The sequence below is a fragment of the Caretta caretta genome, chromosome 11 (genome assembly GCF_965140235.1).
Source record: "Caretta caretta isolate rCarCar2 chromosome 11, rCarCar1.hap1, whole genome shotgun sequence".
In the NCBI taxonomy this organism is placed as follows: Eukaryota; Metazoa; Chordata; order Testudines; family Cheloniidae; genus Caretta; species Caretta caretta.
This window is the reverse complement of record NC_134216.1, coordinates 59,885,735-59,913,599: the sequence shown is the minus strand read 5'-3', so window position 1 is coordinate 59,913,599 and position 27,865 is coordinate 59,885,735. Positions and strand designations below refer to the sequence as shown.

The following is a 27,865-nucleotide window of genomic DNA, read 5'->3' as shown; positions in this document are numbered from 1 at the left end:
CTCTTGTTGCTCCATGTGGATAGCATGTAGATGTTGTGTTTTAACTTTCAGGTTCCAAGGCAGCAACAGGATGAGCGGAATAGGATTATTCTAGAATTAGTAGGATTTCAAGGTCCAAAAGACTTTCCAAGGTTGCTGGGTAGTGCAACTGTACACCTTTATGAAGTCATTGAGGTGGGTCTGACAAAAGAAAAGATTATCTAGGATGAGTTCTAAGTAGTTTGTTCCACACATGTTTTGGCAAGTAGTACGCAAGATGAACCATACTTACACCATCAGGATACAAATTAATCCATAATATTTGTATGTTGATTTGAACTGAAACAATAGAGTAGTTAATATAAGAGAGCAATATTTCCTTATGTAAGTGTCCAGTTGTTAGCTGACTGGGTGATAATATACTATAATAATAATAGTTGGTACTTATATTGTTCTTTCTATCTTTGTAGTGCTTACAAAAATGTAATCCTCGTAAGACTTGCAATACATTTCAATATCCCTGGGATACTGAGGGCTTAAGGCCAGTTTTTCAAACGTGGGTGTCAAAAGTTATTTCCCAAAACAAGTATTTAGGCACCTAAATATAGAATTGGGTCCTAATCCTGCAACAACTGACATGTGCATAACTTTACTTATGTGAGTAGTAGCATTAAAATCTATGGGACTGCTTGCATGCATAATGTTACTTGCATGTGTTTGCAGGATCAAATGTGTTTGACACTTAATTTTCATTGAGAATCTGGTTCTAAATAACTTTTGGAAAGATGAAAAAATGAGTGGCAGAACTAGGATTTGAACTCAGGAATTGCTTTCTCACAGTCTCAAGGTCAGACAGTAGACTGCCTAACTGCCTTTCCATGTGTACTTACTTTTTCCACACTCTGTTATAGTTTAAAAATCAAATAAAAGGATGTGGCATCTTCATCTATGGTAGTTACAAATGTTGCGTATTCCTTTTACATGCTTGGTAATATACTGCAGTAAAACACTAGTTTTGGAGATTTGTGAATCTAAGTATTCCTTTTCTTTCTTTCCTCACCCACCCAGAAAGGCCACTTCAGTGAAGCATGTGCCATGAGGATTGGAAACATGGTAGGATTTCTTTGGTGAAATTACAAAACAATATATACAGATGACTTCATATCATTGCAAAATAATTTTAATTGCATACAGATACATGCATATACATTGAACACTGCATTATAGCCTTCCAGGATCACTGGAATGGTAAAGTGACTAAAAACAGAGAGAAAAGGATAGTGAAAGAGAAGAATGGCAAGTAGACCCTAATCCTTAGCTGGAGTAAATCAGCATAGCACCAATAAGATCATAAGGTTCACATACAGTGCATGGGCCATAGTCTACACAATGATGCCAGCACAGCATCATTGACTTCAGAGGAGTTGCACTGATACTACTGACGAGAATTTAGATAGCATCTGCATAATAAGAAAATATCAGATTTTTAAAATTATTAGGGAGAAGTAATACAGAAAAATCAGTCTGTGTAAAAACTGCGTACTAACCTACTGTATGCTAACCAAATTTTGAGGCCATGTTTGTAGGTTTTAGCGATGCAGGTCAAGCCAGGATTGAGATTGTGGCACTGTAGGGCCTTACCGTGGCATAACCCTTGAGGGCAACAAAAACTTCTCTGCAGAGGAACTCACAGGTGCCCATTGTATCCACAACATTGGACAGTGCTGGGTGGAAAGAGGGCATAGCCTGGATGATCAGAAAATGCACCAATTCAGTACATCTCCTTGCAGACTCCAATGGGGAAGCTCCTCTGTAAACCTTGGCAGAAACTAAACTTACCTTCCCATGTCATAACCCTTGAGGGAAGTTGGCAGGAGAAACCATGCCTGCTCTTTCCCCATGATGAATTTCCCCTCTGTGCTGGGTAGGTGAATCTAGCCCATTGTATCTATGCAATATAGAGAATACAGGTTGGTAAGACTGATATTGTCATTATGTATGATCCATAGCATAGCAGTATGAAACAAAGTACATACAGTTTATGCTACTTTATGTGCTCTTAAACGTATACAGTGTTTTATGAGAAGTTTGAAAATGCATTACACAGATTAAACACTGAGTTTTTGGTACATTATGCTTTTCTAGGCAAAGCTCATAAATGAACATGGGTCTTCTGAATTCAGTGCTCAGATGAATGTGTGTATTATCAGGAGCAATAGATACATGAAAGTAGACAAGGAAAAGTTCTCCTTTGAGTGACTGTACCCACATACATTCCACTGGAAGTGTATGTGTGCCCAGTGCACTCAAGTCAGAGTTTTACTGGCCATACCTGCAGGCGGTGCATGGGCCCTCATTTTCCTCATGTGCCAAGCCTCTAAAGGGGCATGGCTGGCAGCTCCCTCTCAGTTCCTTCTTACTACCTGTGGTGAGATTTGGATCTCCCCATCACCCTTGAGCTTCAGATAGTCAGCCTTTGAAAATAATAAATAGTTTTTATATAGCTGTAGTTTAGTTTAGTGTAGTTAGTAAATTCGTTTAACCGGGAGTTAGTATGCAGAAATCCCCAGGTTTTAAACAGTATGCCACATACAAGGCTATGATCCCTGTTAGTTGCCTAATCTGCTTAGACAAGGGACCTGTGAAGAACAAATGTCCTATTAGTTCTTCTGTCCTGACAAGAATAAAGAAACAAAGGGATTTCTGCCTTAAAGTGCATTTTCTCATGAAGGCAATGCGTCTTTCCACAGAGACTGACCCTGACCAGAAGAGGTCAGAACGTTTTTCCTGAAGAATGCCCCTCCCACTGCCTCAGCCACTAAACTGAAATCTGGTGAGAGATGTTGCTCGTTTTCCTCTTCTACAGCCTCCTTGAAGCACTCAAAACTATCTTTGTCATCACAGACTGATATACCTTCGATGCCTCTTTCTTGGACTATCAAAAAGGCTCTGAAAAAGTCCTTTAGTGCTGAGTTGAGGTCTAGTCGCAAGCTCCAGCAACATCCAAGGTGGCACTGTCAACTCCAGATTCAGCGGGTCTGTGAAAACCCGTGCCTGCACTTCTACTAGAGAGAGATTTGACCCTGGCACTATTGGGTCCAGCACCTTTGGTGTCAGTAGCTAAGCACTTACCTCTGCAATCAGTGACATTGATGCCACGAGCTTTTTCGTCGCAAAAGATGTTTTGTCTCCCTCTCTTCCAGACTCTTGTTGCGTTGTCTGGTCCTGATCTCAATGGCCTCCACTACATCAGCACTACCAGCATTACTAATCACTAGGGCTCCGTGTTTGTCACAGAGGTCACAGATTCCAAGACTTCCTGCGACCTCCATGATTTCTGCAGTGGCTGACCTCAGGCGGCCCTGCAGCCAGCCGCACCCTCCACTGCTGGAGCGGCCCTGCACCGGCTGCTGCTCTGGTGGCCCTGGGCAGCTGACCCCGGAGACCGCCCAAGCAGCAGTTGGTCCGGTTGGCCTTGAGGACTGACTAAACAGCAGTGCAGGGGGCAGTTGGAGCAATGACTGGCCCCCCACCCCCCAGCAACAACTAGAGCAGCTGCTGGCCCCCCAGGGCTTTCTCCCCCCACCCACTGGTGGCAACCGGAGTGGCAGCGGGGCCCCCCAGGACTCTCCCCCTGGTCGCTGGTGATGAGGACTCCCACCCCCTAAGATTCAGTCAAGGATATTTATGGTATAAGTCATGGACAGGTTATGGGCCGTGATTTTATGTTCCTTGCCCGTGACTTGTCCACGACTTTTACTAAAAGAATACCCATGATTAAATCATAGCCTTAATAATCACCACAGCACCAGCAGTTCTATCTTCTTCATAGATGCAGCCTGCTTCCTCTCCATTGGCACCATCATCAGTAACTCAACTGTCTGCATTATGTCCTCCCCGTTTGCTTCCACCAACACCGACAGATACATCATCGATGTTGGTACTTTTGGGACAGCATTGTGTGTCACCCATGCAGAGACCTCCAACACCTACTGGGATTGCTCTGCCATTCATTGAGGGGAGTAATATTGCCTCATCTTCAGACACTAACCATGATAGTCCCACGTATCTGTCAAGGTCGTTCAAGTCACCATACAGATCATGCTCTAGGGATACATGAACCCTATTACAACAGTATTATGATGCCCACCATAATGGCTGTACAAAGACTGGGCTCTTAGACCAGTGGCTCTCAACCTTTCCAGTCTACTGTGCCCCTTTCAGGAGTCTGATTTGTCTTGCATACCCCCAAGTTTCACCTCACTTAAAAACTACTTGCTTACAAAATCAGACATAAAAATATAAAAGTGTCCCAGCACAGTATTACTGAAAAATTGCTTACTTTCTCATATTTACCATAAATTATAAATCAATTGGAATATAAGTATTGTATTTTCAGTGAATAGTATATAGAGCAGTACAAACAAGTTATTGTCTGTATGAAATTTTCGTTTGTAGTGACTTTGCTAGTGCTTTTTATGTTGTCTGTTGTAAAAGTAGGCAAATATCTAGATGAGTTGATATACCCCCTGGAAGACCTCTGCTTACCCCCCCAGGGGTACACGTATCCTTGGTTGAGAACCACTGTCTTAGACTGCTCCAAGAGCATCTAGATCTCTGTTGGCCACACAGTGCAGGAGAAAGTCGCCTGCTCAAGCACTTATAGCGACAAGAGAAGATCCTCCTCCTAACCTGAAGCCTTCTCTTTTTTGGAGCCCACAGAGAAAAAGAATGCTAGAGATAAACCCCTGGATAATCCCCCTCCATATTTCTTTCTCTTCCACAGATGAGGCCATCACCCCAGAGTCAACATTGCCTCCTCTTGAAGACTGTAAAATTTTTCAAGATCTCATTAGGAGGAATACATATCTGGGAATACAGGTGGATCTTGTGCAAGACAATCCATATAAACTATTGGATATCTTACGAATTTCCACTCTGGGAACGATTGCCCTTCCCATTAATGAAGTCTTGCTGGATTCCACAAAGACCCTTTGGGAGACACTGGTTCTCTATCCAACCCACTGCCAAATGAGTGGACAGATTGTACCAGGTTCCCAGGCAAGAATTTGAGTATTTTTTTACCCACCTTGTCTCTTTAGGACTCTAGTGGTCACAGTGGTAAACAAGCATTTAAGGCGGTCTTACCCTCTGGCTACCCTGAAGGATATGGAGTATAGAGACTGAACCTGTACAGTAGAAAGGTTTATGCCACTGCAAGCCTTCAAATGAGGATGTCAAATGAGCTGGCATTATTGTCCAAATTCACCTTTATTAACTAGTCAGCAATTTTAAAATTTGTGAACAAACTGCTTGAAGAATAGAGGGATCACCTTTCAACTTTAGTCTTTGAGGGTCATCTCACAGAACAGATGTCTCTCCAGGCGATTATCGACATGTCAGATACCGTGTCATGTTCAGTGGCTTCAGCCAGCTCAATGAGATGCTCTTGGTTGCAGGCCTCCAGCATCCCAAAAGACCTACAAAATACAGTAGAAGATCTGCTGTTTGAAGGTGCTAAACTGTCTTCTCAGAAGACCAGTGACACCATGTGCATGTTGAAAGAATCTCATGTGATCCTTCATTTGCTGGGTTTCTGTATCCCAGTAACAAAGAGGAAGCTGTTTAAGCCCCAAATGCGGACAGATCTTACTACCAGCAGAAACCTGAATGTAGAGAAATTAACATTACAGCCAACACAGTGAATAGGTTTCATAGGGGCAGATCTCGATGCCACAATTGCTGTGGCTTACCTCCCAATGATGAACTGGTTCCAGTCCATAGTCTTTCTGTGTGAGAATCTCAAACCCAAGGACAACAGTGCTCTTGTGTCTACAACTGTTGGGACACATGGATTTGTGCACATACATGACTTAGCATGTCAGACTGCACCTGAGATGTCTGCAGGCCTGGCTTCACTCAGTATATCATCCAAGCAGACATTCACTGGACACACTGATTTGTGTACCTGCATGAGTGGATCAGTCCCTGAATTGGTCGTTAGACCCTTAGAATGTATGCAGGGGCTTCCTTTCCTACCACCAGAACCAACCTTGATGTTGGTAAGAGATGCATCCACTGGGGTTGGGGGGGAGGGGCACCTGGGTCAGCTTTCAGGCTTCAGTACTTTGGATGCCTCAGGAACTTTTGTTCAATGTTAATGTGCTGGAACTTTGAGCTATTTGTTGGGCCTGTGAGATGATCATTACAACCATCAGGGAGCAGGTTGTTCAAGTTCCCAGCAGCAACACTACTGCTATGTTTTATCTGAACAAGCAGGGAAGTGCAAGGTTGTCTCAGCTGTGCCAAGAAGCAATCCACTTGTGAAACTTCTGTATAAAGAACAATAGCTTGCTAAAGGCTTTTCACCTTCCAGGGTGAGGAACATTATTGCAGATTCTCTCAGCAGAAACTTCATAGACCATCATGAGCAGTCAATAGAGAGGGATATTCTCCAGCAAATCTTCTGTTAGAGGGGCTGTGCAGTAATAGACTTCTTTGCAACCAACCTGAACAGCAACTGCAGGAGGTTCTGCTCCAGGGGAGGTCACAGCGCAGGTTCCGTGATGGATGCCTTTCTTTTTCCCTGGTCGAACAATCTACTGTATGCATTCCCTCTAGTCCCTCTGATTCTGAGGGTGATCAGGAAATTAAAAAGAGCCAAGGCAACCTTAATTCTTATTGCACCTGCCTGTCTGATCTGGCCAAGATAGTGCTGGTATACGGATCTATATCAGCTCCCCATTTGTCCACCTGTATCTCTACCGCTGGTCGAGGACCTCTTGTCTCAAAACCAAGACACATCAACTTACAGTTTCTTCACCTAAAGGCATGTAAGATCTTATTTGAGCAGTGAGGAAAGTCTGCTCCTGTGATGTCCAAGCCATTCTAGTGAACAGCAGAAAGGATTCCACCAAAACCACATGTGCAGCAAAATGGAAAAGGTTTTAAATCTGGGAAGAATGTCATCAGCTATCTGCTGATAACACAGAGATGAGACTACCTATTGCATTGGAATCCTCTGGTCTGTCAGTTCAGTGAGAGTCCATTTAACGGTCGTGTATGCAGTACACCCAGCAGTAGTGGATGGATTTTCCATTTTTTTTGCATCACTTGGTATCCTTATGTTATCCATATCCTTAAGTTTATGCTCAAAGTGATATTGCCATTGCACCTCAACCAGACTAACATCTTCCAGTGTTCTTTCCAAAGTCTCATTCTTCCAAGGCTGAAGAAAAGCTTCATACCTGGGATGTTCGGAGTGCTCTGGCATTTTATGTGGACTGCACAAAATCTTTCAGATCCTCTCCCAGGATGTTTGTAGCCTATGTTGAGAGCATTAAAGCACCACCTGTTTTAGGTCTGTGTATTTCACATTGGATGTCAGATTGTATTAAATGTTGCTATGATCTGGCAAAGGTCTCTCTGCCACCAAGGATAACAGCTTACTCCACTAGGGCTCATTCCACTTCATCAGCCTTCTTGAGCACCTTTGCTATAGTAGACATTTGTAAAGCAGCAATGTGGTCACTTATACATACCTTCTCCAGATACTACGCTGTTACTCAAGCTTCCTGATAGGATGCCAACTTTGGCAAGTCAGTATTGCAGTCTCTCTTCAAGTAGTCGGAAGTCCTACCACTTGTAAAGAAACTGTTGGTGAGTCACCTACAGTGAAATATATATGTGCACTATCACTCAAAGGAGAAAAAAAATTACCTACCTGTGCACTATTTGTTCTTTGAAACATATTGTGCATTTGTACATTCCATGACCCTCCCACCTTCCCTGCAGCTTTGGGTTTAGTTTACCAGCTGCGCGAAGGAACAGAGAGGGAGATGGTGACCATGCCTCTTTATGCCCTCAGCTTGTTACACAAGGATAGCAGGGGTGCACGTACTACCCAATCGTATGAGGAGTAAAAGTCTCTGACTCAAGTAAATTGGGTGCATGTACACCTACAGTGGAATGTACACATGCAACACATCTTGAGAAACAACAGTTACTGTATAGGAAAGTAACTGTGGAGATTTTATTTATCCCTAATAGGAATTGCCTATTAAATAAGTAACATGTTAATAAAAAGGGTGTGTCATGTATTTTTCCCTTTGCTTACCATATTAGTACTTGTTTACTGTGGAACTTGCTTGTAAATGTATTTGCTATAAGAGTTAATTATTTTTTATGTTTAAAAGAGAAAAACGTTGTTACACTTTCAGGTTTTCTGCACAGTGGAAGTGGAGTTTATGTTCTGTTATGGATGTTTCGGATATGGCTACTCGCACCAGGTTAGGCCCACTATCTTTTTTTTTTTTTTTGATCCATTATGAGTTTGGACTAGAGCTATTCCATTCCAAAGCTCAGACATTTATAACTTCCATAAAAATTTGTATTTGGGGATGATATTTTTCAATTTGGATTAAGCCTTATGTGGAATCCTTTTGTAAGGATTGAACAAAATTCATTGATATGGTATTTAAGTGACATGGAGAAAAAGTTGTATGCTTAAAACTATAATATATATATATATATTTGTTGTTCATCTAGCTAGTAAATAAATTATAACAGTACACTTGAGTTTTTATACTCTTGATAACTTTCACTGGGTGTATAGACCCCATGCTGGCATGAGGTCTAGGGGTTAATGCAGCAACTACCAGCCAGTGCTGACTGGCACATCCTCACAGCAACTGGGAGAATAAAATAGCTGAGAAGCAGAGGGACAGAGTGGCTGCCAGAGGAGCAAGCAGACTAGAGAAGGAAAGTCCTGCCAGCAAACTGGTGAGAAGCCACCCAGGGACAACTCTGTAGAGAAGAAATGACTGGAACCACAGGCTGAAGTCTCCTGCAGAAGCAAAAGAGGTAGGAAGGAGCTTAGGGTACAGAAGGAGGAATTGTTAAGGACTGATTCTGTCTGTCTGGTTTAAGGGCCCTGACTGGGTTCCACTGCTAATCCCTCAACAGAGACTTAAGAACCAAAAGGGGTTTGCAGGCCCCCTGAGGACCAGAACTAGCTAGCCCCCGCCAAGTATAAGGGGAAACGTGTACACCACAGAAGGACTGAAATTAACACCCTTCATAGTCCAGAATAGGACTGCCATAGGGACTCAGGCAAGAAGAGCTGACTCATGGTCATAGAATCATAGATTATCAGAGTTGGAAGGGACCTCAGGAGATCATCTAGTCCAACCCCCTGCTCAAAGCAGGCACAATCCCCAATTGTTTTTTGCCCCAGATCCCTAAATGGCCCCCTCAGGGATTGAACTCACAACCGTGGGTTTAGCAGGCCAATGCTCAAACCACTGAGCTATCCCTCCCCCCTGCTGGACCGAACAAACTCTGTCCAATGCTCCGTCTGACCAAAGGGGGTGCTGATACATTAGCACACCAGCCCATACATGGCACCAAAAGTGGGGTTTCACTGTGTCTGAGCCCCCAAAAAGTCCTAAGATGGAGGCAGCACTCAGATTGCTAGCCCAGCGGTGGGCTGCTGCCTTGGATCAGCAAGCAATGGCACAGGAGCAACAACAGATGCAGACCTTGACGCTACACTTGTTACAGGCCCAGCAGCGGCAAAATGACCTGCAAGCAGTCTCTCATTGACAACAGCAGGAGGCCCGCCACGCAGGCCACGGCTCAACAGCAAAGCCAACAAAAGTTGGATATGTAGCCACCCAGCAACAGCAGCTGGGTAAATGTATGGGGGCAACACTTAGGATAACACCACCCCCACTGGCTGGATCTACGACATAGTTGGTGAGTTGGTCCAGCAGTCCTGTGCTGTCCAAGATGGGACCTGAGGAAGACCTGGAGGCCTTTTAGGAGATCTTCAAACACCTCGCCACCTGCACCCACTGGGACCCTGAGACATGGGTAATCCACCTAGCTCCTGTTCTGACGAGGGAACCACAGGCCCTCAACCAGCAATCCACCCTTGACTATCCAATGGTAAAGGCAACCATTTGACTGGCTGCACTAAATGAAAAGACATGCTGCTATTTCAGAGAGCAGAGATTTAGCATATTCATGCAGCCCCAGGCACTGGCAAAGAAATTCAGAGGTGTCGGCTGGAAGTACTAGAGGCTAGAATGAGCAAACAGACAGTCGGGCCAGATGGCTATAGGAGAGTAATAGAAGGCAGATATATTAGCCCCAGGCTAAGTAGGTCCCTTTTCACTGGGTAAGGTAACAGGGAAGGTTCCAGAACAATCAGGAACCTTCTGGAGACAATTAAGACAGGCTGATTAGAACACCTGCAGCCAATCAAGAAGCTGCTAGAATCAATTAAGGCAGGCTAATCAGGGCACCTGGGTTTAAAAAGGAGCTCACTTTAGTTTGTGGTGAGCGTGTAAGGAGCTGGGAGGAAGAGGCGCTTGGAGCTGAGAGTGAGAACTTATACTGTTGGAGGACTGAGGAGTACAAGCATTATCGGACACCAGGAGGAAGCTCCTATGGTGAGGATAAAGAAGGTGTTGGGAGGAGGCCATGAGGAAGTAGCCCAGGGAGTTGTAGCTGTCGCACAGCTGTTTCAGGAGGCACTCTAGACAGCTGCATTCCACAGGGCCCTGGGCTGGAACCCAGAGTAGATGGCAGGCCCGGGTTCCCCCCCAAACCTCCCAACTCCTGGTCAGACCCAGGAGGAGTTGACCTGGACTGTGGGTTCACGAAAATGGCCAAACTAAGGGCTGCCATGAAGCTCCAAGGTGAGCAAATCTGCCAATAAGTGCAAGACCCACCAAGGTAGAGGAGGAACTTTGTCACAATAGTTATGAGGCTGAAAATGTATCCTCATGGCTTAAAGCAAGCCCAGGCAAAAACTCTTCAAGAGCGGAGCGGCAGTTCACACCTCATCAGGGCATGTATGGGACAAACCCAGCCCAGCCTCACTGGAACAAAGGATGCTGGCCTAGGCAGCAACAAAAGAATCTGTTGGACTTTCGAGTGAGTCACCCCCCTTCCTTTGGTCAGTTTGGGACTGCGATGAGGTAATGCTCCCCTGACTCTGAAGGGAGGGGTGAAGCCAAGAGGGAAGAAAGGATATGTTAAAAGGCAGAGAGGTTTGCCATGCTCTTCCTCTCTCTTCCACCTACACCTGCAGACACCACACCAAGCAACTGAAGCAGTGTTCGAAGGGAAGAGCCTGGCTGGAGAGCAACCAGCCAGCCTGTAGTGAGAAGCATCTAAGTTTGTAAGGGCATTGAAAGTGTTAAGATCAGCTTAAAATGTGTTTTGCTTTTATTTCATTTGACCAAATCTGACTTATGTTTTGACATATAATCACTTAAAATTTATCTTTATAGTTAATAAATCTGTTTGTTTATTCTACTTGAAGCAGTGTGTTTGGTTTGAAGCATGTCAGAGATTCCCCTTGGGATAACAAGCATATTAATTTCTTTGTTAAATTGACGAACTCATATAACATTGCAGGCATAACTGGACACTGCAAGACGGAGGTTCTTAGGGTTGTGTTTGGGACCGGAGATTTTGGCTAGTGTCATTTGGTTGCACAATCCAAGCAGCAGCTTACATGTCAGAGGCTGTACGTGAACAGCCCAGGAGTGGGGGTTCTCACAGCAGAGCAGGGTAGGACTGGCTCCCAGAGTCAAGGATTGGAGTGACCTATCAGATCACCAGTCCAGATAACACCAGAGGGGAATGTCACACCCAGCATTACAGGATTCACTAGGGAGGATGATTTGTTTCCAGTGCGAACACGGGCATATCAAGAAAGATTGCCCAACCATAGAGTCTAATTATGAGGCAGGCATCTCTTTACCCAGCCTCACCCAAATGCTAGGCGGTTTAAAATTGACAACCATAATGCATGTTGACTAGCTTGAGTTAGCCCCAATGGACTCATATTGTAAACAAACCCTAGGGAGAGAAAATCTGCTGAGGAAAGCTGAGGTCCTCTCAGAAGGCACAGTGTCCCTAATGCGTTGCCCTGAGTACATGAGGGACTCCTCCTGTACTAAAGTCTATCTAACAGCAGGTGGACAGACTGGCCACCTCATGGTAGGCTTAGCATGTATTACCCAATCCTGTTGAGATGGTATTGTCTTCACTTTCAAACACTGTTACAGATGCTCTTGAGAGGCTGAATGGATGTGGCTGGTGAAATAGAACGGAGTCTGGGCAACCTCTTTCCCTTCAAGGACAAGGACTTTTTCCTACCCCAAAGAAGGCCTGGTGGACCAGGAATGAGAAATGTGCTGCCAGATGTGAGGGATGTGACCTACAAAAAAGAGACCAGTGTTGTTGTCTGGGCGAGTAAGACAACTCCCACTGGAATGGATGTTCCTAGAGTTCCGAACCTGGAACACGACCTAGTGGATGTGGGGAAGCGGTAGGTATCATCTGACCTGCAAGTCGAACAGCAGAGGGAAGATTCCTTCTAGAGAGCCTATGAAGAAGGCATAGCTCTTATAGATGGGGAAGAGGTGACAGCTGAATTAGCCAGTCACTTGCCTTGTTTCGAGTTATGGGGAGACTTACTTTGTCGCCTAGCACAGGGTACGCTGGACGGTGAACAGTACATCAAACTCTCTCTAGTCCATATATTCAGGCAGGAAATACTCAAGCTGGCCCATCAGATACCAATGGTGAGCCACCTGGGCCAGGAAACAACTCTTGGTTGTCTATTACCCTGTTTCTTTTGGCTCAGAATCCATTTGAAGATAAGAGATTATTGGGCTTCCTGTCCTGATCGCCAACCGGAAGCCCCCAAACAAGTGTGAATGGCCTCATTGGTTCCGCTTCTATTGGTGGAGGTCCCATTCAAGTGGATAGAAGTACGTCATCATCACCTGTAGAGAAGAGTACTGCCAGTTATTAATACATACTGGCTGGCATTGACTATGTCACCTGTTACCCAGAACCAGTTCCTCTACAAATCACTACAGCCCTGGTAATAGCAACAGAGCTGTTAAAAATAGTTGTGAGAGTACATAAGAACGGCCATACTGGGTCAGACCAAAGGTCTGTCTAACTCAGTATCCTGTCTTCCGACAGTGACCAATGCCAAGTGTTTCAGAGGGAATGAACAGAACAGGTAATCATCAAGTGATCCATCCCTTGTCGTCCATTCCTAGCTTCTGGCAAACAGAAGCTACAGACACCATCCCTGCCTATCCTGTCTTATAGCCACTGATGGACCTATCCTCCATGAATTTATCTAGTTTTGTTTTGTTTTGTTTTTTTGTTTTTTAACCTGTTATAGTCTTGGCCTTCACAACATCCTCTGGCAAAGAGTTCCACAGGTTGACTGTGTGTTGTGTGAAGAAATACTTCCTTTTGTTTGTTTTAAACCTGTTGCCTGTTAATTACATTTGGTGACCCCTAGTTCTTGTGTTATGAAAAGGAGTAAATAACTCTTCCTTATTTTCTTTATCCACACCAGTCATGATTTAAGAGACATCTATCTTATCCCCCCTCAGTCATCTCTTTTCCGAGCTGAAAAGTCCCAGTTTTATTAATCTCTCCTCATATGGAAGCTGTTCCATGCCCCTAATAATTTTTATTGCCCTTTTCTGAACCTTTTCCAGTTCCAGTATATCTTTTTTGAGATGGGGTGACCACATCTGCAGGTAGCATTCAGGATGTGCGTGTACCATGGATTTTTATAGAAGCAATATGATATTCTCTGTTCTATTACCTATCCTTTTCTTAATGATTCTCAACATTCTGTTAGCTTTTTTGACTGCTGCTGCACATTGAATGGATGTTTTCAGAGAACTATCCACAATGACTCCAAGATCTCTTTCTTGAGTGGTGACAGCTAATTTAGACTCCATCATTTTATATGTATAGTTGGGATTATATTTTCCAATGTGCATTACTTTGCATTTATCAACATTGAATTTCATCTGCTATTTTGTTGCCCACTCACTCAGATTTGTGAGATCCTTTTGTAACTCTTTGCAGTCTGCTTTGGACTTAACTATCTTAAGTAGTTTTGTATCATCTGCAGATTTTGCCACCTCACTGTTTACCTCTTTTTCCAGATCATTTTTGAATATTTTGAATATTATTGGTCCCAGTACAGACCCCTGAAGGACACGATTTACCTCTCTCCATTCTGAAAACTGACCATTTATTCATACTCTTTGTTTCCTATCTTTTAATCAGTTACTGATCCATGAGAGAGCTTTCCCTTTTAACCCATGACAGCTTACTTTGCTTAAGAGCTTTTGGTGACGGACCTTGTCAAAGGCTTTCTGAAAATCTAAGTACACTATATCCACAGGATCACCTTTGTCCACAGGCTTGTTGACCCCCTCAAAGAATTCTAGTAGATTGGTGAGGCATGATTTACCTTTACAAAAACCATGTTGACTCTTCCCCAACAAATCGTGTTCATCTATGTCTGATAATTCTGTTCTTTATTATAGTTTCAACCAGTTTGCCTGGTACTGAAGTTAGGCTTACTGGCCTGTAATTGGCAGCATAGGCGCTGACTCCGTGAGTGCACCAGGGCACACTTGGGGGAAGGGGCGGAACTGGGAAGCAAGAGGTGGGGGTGGGCAGAGGCAAGGCAGGAGTGGGAGCGTGAGTGAAGTGGGGTTAGGACCTAGGGCTGAGCAGGGGTTGAGCATCTCTGGGGAAAGTTGGAAGCTGGCACCTGAGATTGCTGGGATCACCTCTGGAGCCTTTTTAAAAAATTGGTGTCACATTAGCTATCCTCCAGTCATCTGGTACAGAAGCTGATTTAAATGATATGTTTCCTACCACAGTTAGTAATTCTGCAATTTCACATTTGAGTTCCTTCAGAATTCTTGGGTGAATACCATCTGGTCCTGGTGACTTATTACTGTTTAGTTTATCAGCTTGTTCCAAAACCTCCTCTAATGACACCTCAGTCTGGGACAGTTCCTCAGGTTTGTCACCTAAAAAGAATGGCTCAGGTTTGGGAATCTCCCTCACATCCTCAGCCATGAAGACCGATGCAAAGAATTAATTTAGTTTCTCTGCAATATCCTTATCATCCTTGAATGCATCTTGATCGTCCAGTGGCCCCACTGGTTGTTTAGCAGGCTTCCTGCCTCTGATGTACTTAAAATAAAGTTTGCTGTTACTTTTTGAGTCTTAGGCTAGCTGTTCTTTTAGCCTTCCTAATTATATTTTTACACTTAATTTGCCAGATTTTATGCTCCTTTCTATATTCCTCACTAGGATTTAACTTCCACTTTTTAAAGGATGCCTTTTTGCCTTTCACTGCTTCTCTTACTTTGTTGTTTAGCCATGGTGGCACTTTTGGTTCTCCTACTATGTTTTTTAATATGGGGTATACATTTAAGTTGAGCCTCTATTATGGTGTCTTTAAAAAATTTCCATGCAGCTTGCAGGGATTTAACTTTTGGCCCTGTACCTTTTTAATTTCTGTTTAACTAACTTCCTCATTTTTGTGTAGTTCCCCTTTCTGAAATTAAAAGCTACCATGTTGGGCTGCTGTGGTGTTTTCCCCGCCACATATATAATTTAATTATATTATGGTCACTATTACCAAGCGGTTCAGCTATATTCACCTCTTGGACCAGATCCTGTGCTCTATTTAGGACTAAGGGAATGGCTACACTTGCAGATGTAGAGTGCTTTGAGTTAAACCAGCCTTCGTAGAGCGCAGTAGGGAAAGTGCTGCAATCTGTCCACACTGACAGCTACAAGCACACTGTCGTGGCCACATTATCAGCTCTTGCAACGGCCACAGAGAGCAGTGCATTGTGGTAGCTATCCCAGCATGCAAGTGGCTGCAACGTGCTTTTCAAATGGGGGGGTGGGGAGTGGAGTGTGACAGGGAGTGTGTATGTGGGGGGAGAGAGAGTGGGTTTTTGGGGGGGCTGAGACCATGTCAGCATGCTGTCTTGTAAGTTCAGACAGCAGCAGACCCCGCCTCTCTGTCTCACACACAGCATTCCACAGTAATGGTTGCTTTGTCTCAGAGCAGATAAGTAGCTGGCTGTCAGAAACGGAGCTTTCAAAGGGCATATCTGCATTCCTACAGCAAGTTCAAAACAATGAGAAGAGTGGCCACTTGACTTAAGGGGATTATGGGACATTTCCGGAGCCTGATCAGAGCGCAGTAATGCAATGTCTCGTTCACACTGACGCCCAGGCATTTCAGCCAAGGCGCAACAAGCATTAATCTTCTCGCCGAGGTGGAGTACCAGGAACGCTCTAGACATGGAGTCAGAGCGCTCTACGTGCCTTGCCAGTGTGGACGGGTAGTGAGCTAGAGCGCCCAGGGCTGCTTTAATGCGCTGTAACTCGCAAGTGTAGCCAAGCCCTAAATCAAGAATTGCCTCTCCCCTTGTGGGTTCAAGGACTAGCTGCTCCAAGAAGCAGTAATTTAAGGTATCAAGAAACTTTGTCTCTGCATCCCATCCTGAGGTGACCTGTATCCAGTCAATATGGAGATAGTTGAAATCCCCCATTATTATTGAGTTTTTTATTTTTATAGCCTCTAATCTCCCTGAGCATTTCACTGTTATTATCACCATCCTTGGTTGGTTGGTTGGTAGTATATCTCTACTGCTATGTTCTTATTATTCAAGCATGGAATTACTGTCCATAGAGATTCTGTGGTACAGTTTGGTTCATTTAATATTTTTACTTCATTTGACTCTACCCTTTCTTTCACATATAGTGCCACTCCCCCACCAGCATGACCTGTTCTGTCTTTCTGATATATTTTGTACTGTGGTATTACTATGTCTCGTTGATTATCCTCATTCCACCAAGTTTCTGTAAGTTACTCTCCTGTCGAAAAACATACACAATAATTGAAAAGGAGTGCCTTGCAGTGAAGTGGGCTATTGAGACACTAAGATACCGTCTGCAAGGCAACCACTTTAAGCTGGTGACTGACCACACCCCACTAAAATGGTTGAACTACATGAAAGAAATAAACAAGAGTAATGAAGTGTTACCTTGGCCCACAATCCTCCTCCTCCTCAGTTGAGCATCGCCCTGGCCGTCAAAACAAGAATGAGGATTTCTTCTCACAAGAAGTGGGGAGCACTTCTTCCGCAGAGAACTCTTCAGTCCAAAGGAGGGAGCTCTGTTGTGGGGTGAATAAACCTCCATGCTGGCCTAGCCACCAAGAAGATAATGCAGCAACTGCCAGCCAGCTGGGAAAATAGAAGAAGCAGTGGGGTGGGGCAGCAAGTCAGAGGAGCAAACAGACTAGAGAAGGAAAGTCCTGCCAGCAAATGGGTGAAAAGCCACCCAGAGACAACTCCTTAAAGAAGGTATGATTAGAATCGCAGGCTGAAGAAGTAGGAAAGAGCTCACGCTATGGCAGGAGGAATTGTTGAGGATTGATTCTGCCTGCCTGGTTTAAGGGTCCTGGACTGGAACCCAGAGAAATGGATGGCCCTGGGCTCCCCTACTGTTCCCTCAACAGAGGCTTAAGAACCAAAAAGGGTTTTCAGGCCCATGGAGAACCAGAACCAGCTAGCCCCCACCAAGCATAAGGGGAAACCCATACACCCCAGAGGGGCTGAAACTAACACCCTTCACAGAACGGGATTGCCATCAAGACTCAGGCAAGAAGGGCTGAGTGACCATCCTGCTGAACCAAGCAGACTTTGTGCAATGCTGTCCCAGATCAGCGCACCAGCCCACAATAATTGCAATTATTTCTCCCCTTTCTACATATATCCTATAATGGGGAGTACTCCCCTCGTAAGTGCCTGCTGCTGCTTGTGATATTGCAAGCTTTTTCCCTCTCCTGGCACCTCTTTGTTGGTTGTCAGCCTTGCATGGCAGGTCTTCAGTGGCTCGGCCCTCCAGCCAGGTCACAGAGTCAAAATAAACCCCTTCTGGGGTTGCAGAGAGTCCAACAAAACTGTGTATCTGCCCTCACCAGTGTCTTCAGCCCTCTGTCTGGGCCCTTTAAATTCATCCCTTCACTTAGGCTTCCAAAGGAGCCTTGTGCCTTTCTCAGGGTTTAGACTACTTCGCTGGTGGCCAGCTGGGGAAACAATGGCCCACCCACTACTCCGACTTTCAGAACAAGGACCCTATAAACAGCAGCTACGTACCACTCACTTCAGTTAATTGCTGCTTGTTCCCTGGGCCTCTTCCCACCTGGCACCTTTATCTTTACTCCTTTCATTAGAGTTAAAAGTTCTCAGGTTCTCTCTCCAAGCTTAAGCAAAATGCAGCCAGAACCAAACTCTGATTGTCTCTCAAGCTTCTTTGGCCAGAGAGGCACATCCTTCCTTGCTTCTGTAATCCCAGCTAGGAACTGACCTGCTAAGGCCCTGCATCTCCTTTTATCTGAGCCTGCTGGCCTAAGATTGGCTGCTTCCATGCAGCCTCTCTAGGCAGACCAGGAGGAGCCACCTTCCCAGCTCCTTTCCTGGGGTAGGTGTGTAGTAGGACCACATGGCCTCCAGCAGGGAGCCATGAAGGTCTGGTATACCATGTCACACATCCCCATAAAACTTATGGAAAAAACACTTCTACTCAGGAACTCTTGAAGTGAAGCTTGATTTTTTTTTTAAGTGAATCTTTTTCAGCAGTATGAAAAGCCAAGATAAGCCAAAAAGACATTAGGAAAATCTGAAATTTGAATGGCCTGGACGTTTTTATACCCCCATGTCTGTAATATTCCTTACGTTGTTTGTCCCAAACTTTCTCAAAAATTTCTATCCTGGAATGGGATGTGGCATAAGAAATTTCAGATAGGTTGGTTTGTTTTTAGTGAGATAAGGTTTGGTTTTGAAAATGAGTCTTCTAATGAGAAACTAACTTTAGCCTTAATTATGGAGGAACTAGCATCCTTCTATAATAGGAACCATGTGAGTGAGTTTAACAAAATATTTCAGTTATAGTACTGTGCAACCCACAGATTGGTTTCAGTAATTGGCTTTGATAAATTATTAGCAAAACAGTACCTTATCCTCACTTGCTCACTGTACAGCTTTTTCTTGTGTCCTCCCAAATTTTTCAGTCTCTCTGGTTTTACTGAAGGATTCATATATTTCCTGAGTCCATCAAATAATTGGGTGGTACTGTCTACAATGCTAGTGCTAATTATTCACTTTAATATCAGTGTTTTCCTTTTGTAGCTGAAACATTCTGAGGCAGATCTTCAGAAGACCACTAAACATTCCATGTTTATTCGGATTCCACCACCTGAAGACAGAACAGATCCTCAAAGGTTCTTAAGAATAATTTTTGTTAGTGATAGTTAAAAATACCATGGACATCTATGTATCTGTCCACGTGTTGTTTATATGACATTTCACAAATGTAACTGTTGCAAGTACGTACAGTACTATTCATACAATCATACTTCCTGCATCACTGGGGAAATAAATTTTCTAATAGTCAACCTAAATTGGAGGAATTAGGATTATACTTCTTTGTCTTCCTCTCATCTATTCTGCACAAAGGCGAGGAGGAAAGGAAAGGAGAGTTTTCCAGGACTTTCTCCTTTCCCTGACCTCTGCAACTGTAACACTTCAGTAACGGCCAGTGGAGCTCCCTGGCTGTGTATGGAGTACTTGCTAAGGGCCAGATCCTGCAACAGGATCTGCAGGAGTGTACCCCTATACCCCCATTGAAGTCAGTTGGGCTCCATGCAAGCACAGGTTCTGCTCACATGGATTCTGTTGCAGGATCTGATCCTTAGTGATTGGCACTTCATTTACGGCAGAGTGAACAGAACAGTGACTTCTTCCTTGCAGACTTAGTGTCTGGGTATAAAAGCTACCAGTCAAGGCTCCCATCTGTTGTACGTGTGCTTTCTGAGCCCTAACCCTGGAATTGGCCTGACAACCTTCTTCCATTCCTACGGAGGAATTACGGCTCTTCTCTTCCCTCCTCCTACGCTATCTGCAGGAGAACAGAGGTTCATGACTGAGTCACAGACATGGTATCATGATAACACATGTTGAAAATGGTCAGAACCATCCATTTAGTCCAGAAACTTGTCAATCATTTCAACATGTCTATCTGCTTGTGACATAATACTGTCACCATGGCCATGCAGGCTGATGGGATAGCTCCAAAATGCAAAGCCAAATGGCAAACATTTCATAATTTAAAAATAAATTAATGTACAACCATCAAAATTGTTTGGTGTTCCCAATGACACACTAGGTAATGGAAATCATTGCTGTGAGGGTATGTTCTGAGTACAAAAATCATGAAGCATGAAAAATACTGTTTTTATAGTCTGATAATGGAACTTTACCAAATAGAATTTTGTAAACAGTTATAAAATGATTTTTCTCTTGGCTGAGAGAGAGCATGTGAAATTTCATACTAAAGGACATTTTTTTCAGAAAGTGTGTGAAAACAACTACTTATACAGCGTGCTCTCAACCATAGCTATAGCATTGTTTTTTTAATTCAAGAATAATCACTTTGGAGTAATCTGTCATCATTATGAGATGAGGGACTTCTCTTCCCCTTCCAAAATAAAATCTTAACATCTAAGGTCCTGTGGGGGAAAAAACATCAAATGTATTACCTGTGACATTACAGTGACACTGAAGTAGCATAGAGGTTTTTGTAAAGATGATTTGTGCATTATCCTTACACAATTTTCTTTTACTACTGATCTTATAATGGTTTGTTTTATTTAGTAATATTACCACAGCACAACACTTGGGATACCCAGCATTCTTATCCCCAGATCTGAATGTGAGAGAAGAGACTCATGAGAAGGATATTCCTACAATATCTGGTGTGCCTTCTGATGGTTTAGAAATGCTTCAGAGTGTTCTGAATAGAATGTCTCCTCGAAACAGGCAAGAAATGTGCAGAGGACACAAAATGGATTCCTTCTTATTTAATTTGTGCACTTAGCCTCGTTGTTCTTTAAAAAAGTAGTAGTAATAGTTTTGATATGGGGGCATGAGTAGGTGGTGGTTCATTTTGGTACTTACTGTTTCTGCCTTCATGCTGTGCAGAATCATCCTTCACAATCTGCACTGATGGCAGCACAGTCACTTGCAATTTTTCTCTTTATCTGCTAATTTTACTGTCTGTGACTTGGTTATACCAGTGCAGACATTCACCCAGAAAGGATTTTATTAGGAAATAGACAGAGAGTTGGTCTTATAAATAAAGGTAGAACCAGAGTAAAGCTAATGTGCTACATGCATTTATGGAAGTACTCAAAGAAGAGGAGCAAATAGGAATGAAAAGAGGAGGACCTCTTCGATGAGCATCTTAGTTGTAATTGCTGTCACCTGTCTGTCTGACAGCATAGTGGAAGAATACCCTTCAAATAGCACTGGTGGGACTGTCATTAAAACAAAGTGAGTTGGTGAGGAAAATGTCTTTTGTAGTGATATATGTGTACTGAATCTAGATTTCTTATGTTTTTTAGCTGTACAGCAGTTGTAAATGCCAAAAAATGGAAGTTCATGCAGTAAGCCCTTTGACCTTTTCCTTAGTTACATGCTGTAGTCACTGATGAACAACCTTGCAAGTTTAGATATTATAAATGTCTTTACTGACTCTTCACTTTAGGTTGGAAAAAATGAAAAAGGAATATCGGGGTCTGAAAACATGGCCCGAAAAGGCTGAGTATTTAGACCAACTCATCATGAAAAGGGGACCTAAAATGACAACAGAGGGGACTACGGTAACTAAAGAGCATGTAGAAAGCATTCTGTATACACTTTATTATTGTTGCTCTTCTTGTTGGTGAAACATTATCAGTAAATAAGAAAAGGAGTTCTTGTGGCACCTTCGAGACTAACAAATTTATTTGAGCATAAGCTTTCGTGAGCTACAGCTCACTTCATCGGATGCATGCAGTGGAAAATACAGTGGGGAGATTTTATATACACAGAGAACATGAAACAATGGGTGTTACCATACACACTGTAATGAGAGAGACCGTACTTAAGTGCAGAGTTGTGCTCTGTGCATGAAGGCCTATTATCACCATATCTACCAGTGGTCCCCAAGCTTTTCACGGTCGCACCTCCCACTTACCCTGTCTGGGCCTCCTCCCTCCCGCTGGGAGTAGGGCCATGGCTTGGGGGTGGGACAGGGGGCACTGGACAGGGGTAAGGAGATCGAGCCTGTGGCCACAGCTGGGGGTAGGGCTGAGGCTGGGCTCGGGAGTGGAGCCGCAGCTGGGAGCCAGTGCCATAGCAGAGCTGGGGCTGGAGCAGGGCTTGGTGGTGCTCCCTTCCTGCCTCCTAATTGTTCCTCTGTGGCCCCTAGGGGAGCATGCCCCACGGTTTGGGGACCACTGATATCTAAGAAGGACGTGCAGGATGCCTAGCTAGAAACACTGACAAACTTTGGAGATGAGTATGGGGAGAATGAATTTCAGAACTTCTATGGTTTTCAGAGATCTGTATCTCAAGTATTTTAACCATAAAATCTTGTTGGTTAACAAATTCTTTTGCGAAACCTGTGTTTCATGCTTTCCTGCCATGTTGTCCCAGATGGGATAAACTAGAAGACCAGGGTGCCCACAGCCTTCGTGGAACTCTGAGCGAACATGTATAAGGGACTGGGAGTTCCCAGAAGATCTTCGGTTTCTGGGAGACTCTGGTTTGGAGGTTGAGAGTGGCTGGGTGGTGGTGCCCCACTTTCCATGGATGAGCATCAGCCAAGTGGTTTGAGCCTATAGATGTGTTCTAAGGCCCCAGAGCTAGAAACAGTGAATGTGCCCAGACCCAGGTGACTTAGAAGCAAGTGATAGTTACCCTGCACTTGGGTCCACTTACAACTGACTAGTGACCATACAGAGTAATACTGGGCCAGTTTGTAATAATAGATATAATGTATTTATTCTAGATTGTTGAAATGTACTCTCAGCCTTAACACTATTCTAAATTAACTTTTAGCAGGGAATTACATTATTATTATAATTATTAAATTAATTGTGATTACAAAATAAAAGTAACGGTCATCTGCACTAATCTCAGTAGTTTGCTTCCCCCTCTTGAACTTCACCTAGCAAGAAGAGAGACTTCCTTTTTTGTGTTTGGCTTATGTTTGACAGAATGAGCTGATGAAAAGAAAAGTTGTAACAAATAGTCTCTTTCTAGGGTTTATTAACAATATATATAGAGCTACAGTATAAGCTTACTTGACAGATTTAAAATGTCTCTACTAAAGTTCACAAAGTGACACTCTGAGAATTTGCACATCAAAAAGTGTGACTCTGTAATGATGATAATTCAGGAGGAGAAATTCAGATACAGTACTGACAAATAACCTTTCTCTTTTCACCTTTTTTGGGTTTTAGGCTTCTCGCTTCAGGGAAATGGTTGGAAAGATACAACATGCTACTGGGGAAGGAATCGGAAGCTGTTCTGACACATCAGGTTTGGAGAACATTAGTATTTCATATTTTAAAAAAGAGCAAGTGGCAAGGACAGTGCCAACAATACAATTTTGAGCCTCTTACTGATGCAAAATATTAACTCTTTGCTCACAATTTTAAGTATCATCGGTGTATATATAAACGATTATGAATAAAATAATTAAAGAAGCTATATTAGAGAAGGGAAATAGTCCTAATCAGAGTCAAAATATGTGCTCCAAATTTTGGTCTTAGTTCAGTTTTAATTTGTTTTTCCTTATAATTTAGGGAGATGCCATGTGTTTTAGAGATACTGCCATACAAACCTGTGAGGTGAATTTTAAGGTTTGTGACAGGCTATTTGTTATGGTAATGATTAGCCAATGGATGACTTGCTAGATTTAGTGTGAATATTGGGAGGTTATGCATATGAGTTATCAGTAAGCAGGTGTTGCAGATGACCTATTGTGAGCTGTTACATTCAGTTTAATGAACTGTATTGGACATGTTATTACATGTAAGATTTGACGAAAGCAAAAATCTACCATGGTCTGCGTTTTCAGTTATTATAAAGTAGTACACAGTAAAATTACATACAGAGACAGGGGACTGTACTTCTCATGTTGGCAAATATCCAGTATGTTCAGCATAAAGAAGTAAATCAAGTGATTGGAATATGTCAGTCTTTTGTGAAAAAGACTGATGTTTTGTCAGTTATTACTATAACGTAATAAAGGCTTTAGAATGGAATGTTTAAAATCTAGAAAGGAAATATTTAAACGGTATATTGTTAGTAGGTATCTCAGGAGTTATAGGTGAAATTGCATAAAGTAATCTGTTGACATTTATTATCTAGTCAGCCTGGTGATCTAGCTAGTTTAGGAGATGAAATTTACGAAGTAAATCAGTTTTTTACCTGCTTTGTGTAACTTGGCAGTGTCCCTTAAACTAATGAAGAATAAATTGGAATTTAAACATTTTTTCTGCTTGTGATGTGCTTCATACCTTGTTAGTAAGATGAAGAATGTATATAGTTCCTAATTATTCTTTTCTCAGTTGAAGATGATTCACAATTACAGGAGGAGCAGCTATTTGGATTTGAGGTAAAGGTGTTTATTCCTTAAAAATTAATTGCATTTTCATAGAATGAAATGTTGATGTTTGTACTTAGGGTTTGAAATACCATAACGCCCTGAAACCATTAGTTTGAATCTCAGCAGGGGTCATCTCAGCTCTTTGCATTTCTGAGGTAGGTGGATTAACTCTCTGTGCTCATTGGGTGAAATGCTGGCTCCATTAAAGTCCATGGCAAAACTCCTATTGGCTACCAGGTTTCACTTTATCTTCAAGTGATGATCTGGTGGTGGTCATTTGGAAGATATGATATAAATGGAGGACCTATCTGTCCTGAGTAGACATTAAAGATCCCATAGCACATTTTGGCTGAGTAGAGATTTTCCCTCATATTGTTGGCTAAAAATTTTCCTACCCAGTCTGATTTATATTTTTACTAGGGTGACCAGACAGTAAATGTAAAAAATCAGGACAGAAGGTGGGGGGTAATAGGTGCCTATATAAGAAAAAGCCCCCAAAATCAGGACTGTCCCTATAAAATTGGGACATCTGGTCACCCTAATTTTGACTGTTACCCTTCAGTGCAAGGGTAGCTGGAATTCACTTGTGTTATATATCATGGACAAGGCTTGGAACACTTACCTGACACCTACTAGTTATGATGGAAAAAACCTTTGCCATTGCACCACTACTAGAAGCACACACTCTCCTCCAACCCTGCAGCTGCAATGAATTAGACAGTTGCACACTGTTTGTTGTAACATATTGCTAATACAGTTTTTAAAATGTAGCTTGAATGTCTATGATCTGTTGGTTGCTTTCATTCACTCTGTCGTTTTTTCATGCTAGATTGTGGTCATCTTTGTGTACGTTGTTTCCAATGTCTGTTTTATTTTTTTTTCTTTCCTTCCACCTCCTTATATCCCTTTCAATTTCCTATATTGTATGCTCTAACTTCTCTGCTATATTTGTCTTTCTCATGTCTCCCCAAAATCTTTCACAACCCAGACTTCTCTTTTGTGACTTTAATTATTCTCTCTCTCCCACCCACACCCATATATCTGCACATATGCATTCTCTCACACACTTTCTCCCCCATGCATAAATGCTTCATAAATAGGGCTTGAAGAGCTTACCATACACCTAATAGCCAGAATGCTTAACTAGCTCAACTTAGAAGTCTGACAAGAAATGGAAACCTGGTTGCTAAGTGTGTAAGCAGATCAGTAACAAATATATCTAGCTGCAAAGGTCATGACTAGGAATTCTGATTTCTAATTTTTATTAATTGTATGTGTTTAGGTTTTGAATTGGATTAGTTGGTGCCTGTTCAGTTAGAAAAATCAGATTCTGTAGTTTTATTTGACCCTCCTTTGAAGCAAAAAAAAAAAAAAAAAAAAAGATAGAGAGAGAGAGAAGGGGAAAGTACCAAAAGTTAAACAATGAAGCCATCAGCTGGTGAAAAAAATTCATTTGACCCATTTCTCTCTTCCAAGCATAACTCCTGTTACCAGTATATCATTTGTTTTGTGTTTACATGGTTTGCTTTCACTGGGAGAAACTCCACACTTACAGATCACTAGTTTGAGAACAATGCAAGAAGAGATATATTGCAGTAATTCTCATGAGAAGAACTTCGTTAAAGAGTAAAGGAGGGAGAGAAGATAGGGTGGAAGGACCCAGAGAGTTTTAAAATCTTTTTTCAACCAACTTGATTATCATACACATTGTAAGGAGAGTGATCACTTTAGATAAGCTATTACCAGCAGGAGAGTGGGGTGGGAGGAGAGAAAACCTTTTGTAGTGGTAAACACCCATTTTTTCATGCTTTGTGTGTATAAAAAGATCTTCTACACTTTCCACAGTATGCATCCAATGAAGTGAGCTGTAGCTCATGAAAGCTTATGCTCAAATAAATTGGTTAGTCTCTAAGGTGCCACAAGTACTCCTTTTCTTTTTAAGATCTTTAATAATTCATAACCTGAGGACGTTTTCTCTTAACTCACTAAAAGCCATATTATACTGGATCAGTAACCTCTTTGGCCTGAAAATACATTTCCTATAAACCTTGTAGGTTATGCAGCCCAAGATATACTTGTTATCTCATAAACAGAAAGCACAAAGACACTCCAAGTACCAAGCATAGTTTTAAATAGTTTTCTTTTCTGTGAGTCACATATGATCTGAAGAATTTTCAGAGATTTAGATTTTTGTTTCTCCAGACAAACAAGAAAATAATCCTATTTCTAGAAATGGAAATGTGTGGCCAACAATTATTATTATTACATCCTTCTCGCACCAGTGTTGGTGCACAGGGCAGAAACTAGTCTCTTCCATCCCTCTCTGTCATTTGCAGCTGCTTCCATCCGTTCTATGGTGTTGAGATAGACTGGTCTACCCTCCCTGCTAAGGATTCTTAATGTTTCTCTTGAGTGTCCTCATGTCTTCACACCACTTGGTTTCCACTTGACAGCTTCATGTGGGAGTCTGTATGTTAGCATGCAGAGTACCTGACCCAAATATATCCAACACTTCATTCTAGTGGAGATGAGCTGCTCGTTGGTGATAAAGTCTCTCCAGCCGATGCCCAGAATCTTTCATAGGCATTTATTTTGGAAGACATTAGTTTTCTATCTAACATTTTTAATAGCTCTCCAGCTCTGACAGCTATACACTAGCATTGAGATGACATTTGAGTTGAAAACTCTGTTTTGTTTTGGTACTGTATATTTTGTATCTCTATACATTGTTGAGTTTAGTGAATACTGTGGATATCTTTTGATACCCCACCTTCTGCACTTTGATGTGGATGCTGCTGGTTCCAAGCCAAGATAAAATGGAGAGCATTGAGAGCAAGGCTAACCACCTAGCTTATTTAAAACAAACAAACAAACCACACACCTCATTGGTTATAGAAATGATAAAAATTATTAAAATGATTGCTTAATGTTTCATTAAGTCTCCTGGTGAAAGCAGAACCCTCCAAAATTTGAGTCTGGCAGCAAGAAAACACTTCTCGTGTTCCTGTCAGTTACTGGAACATGAGAACAATCTTTCAAATATCAAAGATCTCACCAGTTGTATGGGAGGTGGACAACTATGGACTTGAAATGCTGTGCATCTGTGAGAGCAGACTTACAGGAGTGACTAGGAAGCGCTTCAAGCAAGAGAAAAAACATTTAATCTATTCAGGTCAGGTCATCAAGACAATGTACACTCAGAGACAGTAGCACTCATTATGACAGATTCTGTAGGAAAAGCCCTTATCTGGGAACCTATCAGCCAGCGATGCATGTAATACATAGGAATTTAAAAAAAAAAATCAAAAGAATGCTAACTTTGATCATGTTGTTTACCTTTCCTAGGGGCCTGATCTAGCTCCCCACAGGAGTCAATGAGAATTTGGTCATTAACTTTGGTGGGAGTTGGCTGGGGCCCTAAATAGAAGTACTGTAATGCTGATACATTTTATTTTAATGTAACATTTTCTCATTTCATTTACTTTTATCCTGTTTTCTGTAACTT

At 42.5% G+C, this 27,865-nt stretch overlaps 1 protein-coding gene across 1 annotated transcript in view; it reads left to right on the top strand.

Annotated features, from left to right (window-relative positions):
- The window catches only part of CATSPERT (catsper channel auxiliary subunit tau), a 43,718-nt gene that overhangs the window by 9,123 nt on the left and 6,730 nt on the right, over window positions 1-27,865 (top strand). Inside the window, exons 5-16 of the mRNA XM_075117655.1 lie at window positions 52-174; window positions 1,048-1,092; window positions 2,730-2,793; window positions 3,812-3,919; window positions 4,766-5,040; window positions 5,439-5,651; window positions 8,199-8,267; window positions 19,053-19,144; window positions 20,577-20,741; window positions 21,469-21,583; window positions 23,210-23,288; window positions 24,323-24,369. Coding sequence (XP_074973756.1) covers window positions 52-174; window positions 1,048-1,092; window positions 2,730-2,793; window positions 3,812-3,919; window positions 4,766-5,040; window positions 5,439-5,651; window positions 8,199-8,267; window positions 19,053-19,144; window positions 20,577-20,741; window positions 21,469-21,583; window positions 23,210-23,288; window positions 24,323-24,369 — 1,395 coding nt within the window. The remainder of the gene's footprint in view (window positions 1-51; window positions 175-1,047; window positions 1,093-2,729; window positions 2,794-3,811; window positions 3,920-4,765; window positions 5,041-5,438; window positions 5,652-8,198; window positions 8,268-19,052; window positions 19,145-20,576; window positions 20,742-21,468; window positions 21,584-23,209; window positions 23,289-24,322; window positions 24,370-27,865) is intronic.